Source organism: Sinocyclocheilus anshuiensis, unplaced genomic scaffold (assembly GCF_001515605.1).
Source record: "Sinocyclocheilus anshuiensis isolate Anshui unplaced genomic scaffold, SAMN03320099.WGS_v1.1 scaffold630, whole genome shotgun sequence".
NCBI classification, from domain to species: Eukaryota; Metazoa; Chordata; class Actinopteri; order Cypriniformes; family Cyprinidae; genus Sinocyclocheilus; species Sinocyclocheilus anshuiensis.
This window is the reverse complement of record NW_015542353.1, coordinates 290,742-296,125: the sequence shown is the minus strand read 5'-3', so window position 1 is coordinate 296,125 and position 5,384 is coordinate 290,742. Positions and strand designations below refer to the sequence as shown.

The 5,384-nt window shown below is 33.6% G+C and overlaps 1 protein-coding gene across 2 annotated transcripts in view; it reads left to right on the top strand.

The window, feature by feature from the left end:
• The first annotated feature begins 3,039 nt into the window (after positions 1-3,039).
• Positions 3,040-5,384, top strand: part of LOC107691563 (actin filament-associated protein 1-like 2) — a 48,495-nt gene continuing 46,150 nt past the window's right edge. For both annotated transcript variants that reach the window (XM_016490217.1, XM_016490216.1), the window contains exon 1: positions 3,040-3,268. In XM_016490217.1, the coding sequence (XP_016345703.1) occupies positions 3,253-3,268 (16 nt within the window). In that variant the 5' untranslated portion in view covers positions 3,040-3,252. The remainder of the gene's footprint in view (positions 3,269-5,384) is intronic.

Below are 5,384 nucleotides of genomic sequence, written 5' to 3'. Positions count from 1 at the left end.
CTCCAGTGACCAAATGAAGTGCTTGGATTGAGTGCATGCTTTGTATCCAGAGTTTGTACCTAATAAAGCAGAACAAACATGTTATAAGAACAAAACAATCACTAAAAAGCAACACATATATCAACTTGAGAATGTACAGTAGAAGTACAAATATAGACATTCCACATTCATTTTTGTAGAAGCACTGCTCAAAAGGAAATATGTGGCTATATGCCTATTAACAAACCCATAGTATTATTTGTTGTTTTAATGGCTGTTCTTTCAACAGAACATATTTTATGTGAACACAATCTGACACCCGATTTATACTTCTGCTATTTGAAATCTTTTCTTGTGTGACTGAAGGGGCACAAACTCATCACAATGATCAAATGATCATCAAAATACATAATTTTGTTTTTGTTCAGTGGCAGCTTAAAGTGGTTTTCTGTTCTGAAAATATTTGTGGCTTCAGACGTCAGGCCTTCTTTATGAAATTCATTTTGCTAGGAATATTTTGCAGCGAGGCACTCATTATTACATCCTAAAGCACTTGATTCACTCTTACACGCCTAAAAGAATGAATGTTTTCACAATAAGAAAATATGCTCTTTTAACCCACATGTACTTGCATCTGACAATTTTCATGTGAAAAATGTCCCAAATATTAACATATATTCATTTTTCTCTACTTCATAAATAGTGCTTTTCTTCTTTTCATTTTTTTTTTTTTTAATGTGAAAGTGTGATGAATGGGGAACAAAATAAAATGGATTTATTAAAGTGAGTGTAATGTTATGATTTTATTATTAATAGTGGTATTGTTGTTTCGTTATGTTTGATTTGTTAGTGGTTCTCTAATATTTTAACAGATTTTGACGATTTGAATGAATAGTTCAATAAAATGTATGATTTTAACAGCATTTTGTGTTTGCTTTTTACTGATTGAAAGTGTGATTAAGCCTTTCACATCTTAAATAAGATGAATTTTGGTTATGTTGGGTCACTTTTGACAGTCATCTCAATATAGCTGTAGATTTGTTTGGATGTATAAACTGAAGAAACAACTGAATAGGCCCTACGTCTATTTATATTCAGTTTAAAATGAATATAATGTAAGTGTTTAATGTAAAAAATGTAACTTTTGCATTCTTTGCGAGTGAAAGTTATTTAACAAAAGTTTTCTGACTGAACTTTTTTACTCCATTAAAAAGTAACTAATTGGATTACTTAGTTACTTTTTATGGAAAGTAATGCATTACGTTTCTTTTTGTCACCTTTTGGCAACTGTAAATACCCTTTCACACCAAAAGTGAAATTAATAAGCCTAAGGCTGAAGGAAGTGCCTCTGCATTTACTCTCAATTTCTCATGACAGGGGGACAGGAGCGGCATCAGTAAATAAATGGAAAAACAACTTGCAATACTTATTTGAAAAAGTAACTCAAATTTTCTTGTAAATTTAAAAGGTAAGCGTTACTTTATTAGTTACTTGAAAGAAAGTAATCTGATTACATAACTTGCGTTACTTGCAGTGTTGGGCATAGATCCTAGTAAATAGTTACAGTAATAATATTACTTTTTGCAGTAATTACTAATAAGATTTCAGTAATAACATTACAATTACTATCCATAAAACAGCTAGTTACTTAGTTACTTTCGAAGCCTCAACCTCTACTGATTTAAAGTCCAACAATCCAATAATTTTCACAACTCGCACAGGCACATGAAGTCACCAGTGCAGCAGACATATGGAATATGAAAAAGCTTACATTCAGCGAATGGAAATATTGGCATGACATTGATTTTCTCAGGAGAAAAGATGATCTGAACACTGAGTTGTGGCATTATGGAAGTTGTGGCATTACTTTACTCCCTCTGATCCTGATATAAATTGTATAAAAACTTTTTAGAGAATACAATTTTTTCTTATGAACTTATATGATTTCTTTTGATAAAATGCATCAGGGAATATATTCGTATATGGGTATAACAGAGAAATTGTAGCTACAATCAGCTTCAAGCTTCACATGACAATTAATGAGATGAATACAACACCTTTACTTAAACTTTTCTATTATAATCACCACTGAGTGGTTTGTAATAACTTTACAATAACTGTAATAACTGTAATAACTGACTGCGATCCAATGTGGATTTTGATCAAATGATGAGGCAGAAATATATTGTTAGTAACATTTTGGAATAATTTTATGGGGAAGATATGCAATTTATGTGGGGCATGAAAGAAAAGTAATGTAACTAGTAGTGTAACTAATTACTGTTGCCAGAAAGTAATAAGTAAAGTAATAATAAGCCTATTACTTTTGAAAGGAGTAGTAATGAGTAATATAAGCTATTACATTTTTTGAGTACCTAGCCCAACACTGGTTACTTGTAATGCATTACCGCCAACACTGCTGAAATATAAATGTTCCTCCAACTTATATTTGTCCATCACTGTGTCACCGGGATCTGTGTCTTACAGTAATTAGTGCTGTCAAACGATTAATCACGATTAATAAAAGTTGTTGTTTACATAATATATGTGTGTGTACTGTTATTATGTATATATAAGTACAAACACATTCAGTATATATTTTGAAAATATTTATATGTATTTACATGTTTATATTTATATAATTTATATTATGTATAAATATATTTAATATATAAACATAACATTTTTCTTAAATATATACATGCATGTATGTGTATTTATATAAACATAATAAATATACACGGTATAAATACATATATTATGTAAACAAACACTTATTTTGGATGCGATTAATCGCGATTAATCGTTTGACAGCACTAACGGTAATATAAATATTGTGTCATGTTTTCATTCATAAAATGAAAGTTGTTGTTTTTTCCCCTTTATAAATGAAATAAACATTTACTACCTCACCCAGGTAAATAAATCACCCAGATAAATCACTGGTAGCTAATCCTATGCAGGTTTTGTTTGTAATAGTTATTGAGGGCGCGTGGTGGCGCTGTGGAGCTACTGTACAGAAGCGCAGCTGGAGGCGGAGAGTCCAGTGATACACAGAGATGTGGAGTGGATGTTGACAATGTAGGCGCTTGTTTGGACAGTTTCGCTGTTATCTTCGTTTGTCTGTCGCCTGACCCGCAACTCTCACTTAATTCACTTCGAATTTTACATAAAGCCACTATAAATTCGTTTACACATCCAGGAACAGACTCAGCGATGAACTCTGGAAGCGGACGAGAACAGTTCACTTGGACGCTTTGAGCATTTCCAGCGATGGACAAGCAGAAAGGTATTTCACTGTTTTCACATCGGTCTGAAGTCTACGAGTGCAGTGCTCCAGTTAAAACCTCATATGAACCACATTAGATCTACTTCATATCATCTACACAGACATTTTCCATAAGAAATTTTTTTTTTTTGGTGTTTACAAGTTAACTTCAGTGCTGTGACGAAGTGGTTAAAACTCGTGAGGTAGTTGAAAGGCTTATTTACAAACTGTCATTTTGAGCCATTGAGCAAGATACTCTGTCCTAAGTTACTGACTGTGAGTCACCTGGATAAAGCCACTAGTTAGTACTCACTGACTGGGCAAGTAATCATATTGAATAGTTTCAGTATGAGAACTTTTATGCCAGTTTTATCTCATTTAGTCATAAGTCTTCAGCAGAAGTCACAAGTTTCCAGTTTCATTAACTTTTATTAATGCAGTTGAGTCTTTTATTCAAAGTGACTTACAGTGCCTAAATGTGACCTTGGACCACAAAACCAGTCATAAGGGTACATTTTTTTAAATTGAGATTTATACATCATCTGAAAGCTGAATAAATAAGTTTCCCATTGATGTATGGTTTGTTAGGATAGGACAATATTTGGCCGAGATACAACTATTTGAAAATCTGGAATCTGAGGGTGCAAAAAAATCAAAATATTGAGAAAATCACCTTTAAAGTTATCCAAATGAAGTCCTTTGCAATGCATATTACTAATCCAAAAATACGTTTTGATATATTTACGGTAGGAAATTTACTATATGCCTTCATGGAGCATAATCTGTACTTAATATCCTAATGATTTTTGGCATTAAAGAAAAATCGATAATTTTGACCCATACAATGTATTGTTGGCTATTGCTACAAATATATCCGTGCTACTTATGATTGGTTTTGTGGTCCAGGGTCACATATGTCTTGAATCAATCCCACTGGGATTCAAACCTACAACCTTCAACTAAACTACACCAGCATTGTAAAAGATCATCCATTTCTAAACACATCTTAGCAACTCGTTCATAACTCAAAAAGACAGAGAGGTGTTGAATATTTCAGTGCTGATGTCTCATAATTGCAGTTATTGTTGTTGTAGCCATGTAGATTTGATCATTGTTCTGGAATGTCAGTAATAGTCCTCCAGTTTTCCCCATCAGCCTCACCGCCACGACCCAAATCTCAGGAGAGGCATGAGTTTCTCGGTTTGTTGAAGTAAAGGTCAGAGAGCAGTGCTAATTTCACCAGCGGCAGTGTAGTGTGAAGTCTGACAGGAGCAAATGAGCTGCTTTACTGCCTTCCAAACTCCTTTCTGTTTCTGAAAACAAAAACCAGGTTGGGAAACAAAACTGAAATCATGGATAATATTACTGTTCGACTTCTATGCACTTTTTCCATAATCACGTTTTTGTATTTAAGCTAGAGTTGGAAGTTATCCAATATTTGCTAAATAATCCAACATTTTAATGTTTTTTTATTCGTTTTATGAGAGTGCAAGACAGATTTAAATTCAAATAGAACAGTTGAGTTGATAAGAATCATTTAAATTAATCAGTTCAATCTGTGTTTTTCAATTAATCATTATAAAAACTGTTGACAGTTGCATGTGGCCAGTCTGGTTACCATGGGCGTCGCTAGGCCATTTTTAGGGGGGCTATACTCAGCTACTATGACTACTCAGCCCCCCTAAAATTTTGCGATTAGTTCCATAAACTGTACACGAATTCGTGATCGCCTCAGTCCCCTTTAAATTTCATATGAAAACGGCAGCAGATTTCGATCGGCTCCCCTCCGTCTTTCAGCACGTTTTTTTCAATCCGCAGACCGCAGAGGCGCAGAGCGAGAAACAGAGGTGTGTGTTTATCAATAGATTGTTATAATATCTGCATCTGTGCAGTTCTTTGTCATAAATACAGTTTACAAAATATCATGGGGGAGCAATCGGTTCCCCATCTACTGTAGCCTAAGTTTTTGCTGCGTTCACCCCTCATCACACCACAGGTTTCCTCCAGTGAAAATGAAGCACATATGAACACATATACTTTATAAAAGATGTTGCCATTTTAATTTGAATATATATATCTATACAGTATATATATATATCTATATATATATATATATATTATACCCTCATTGGGGGCT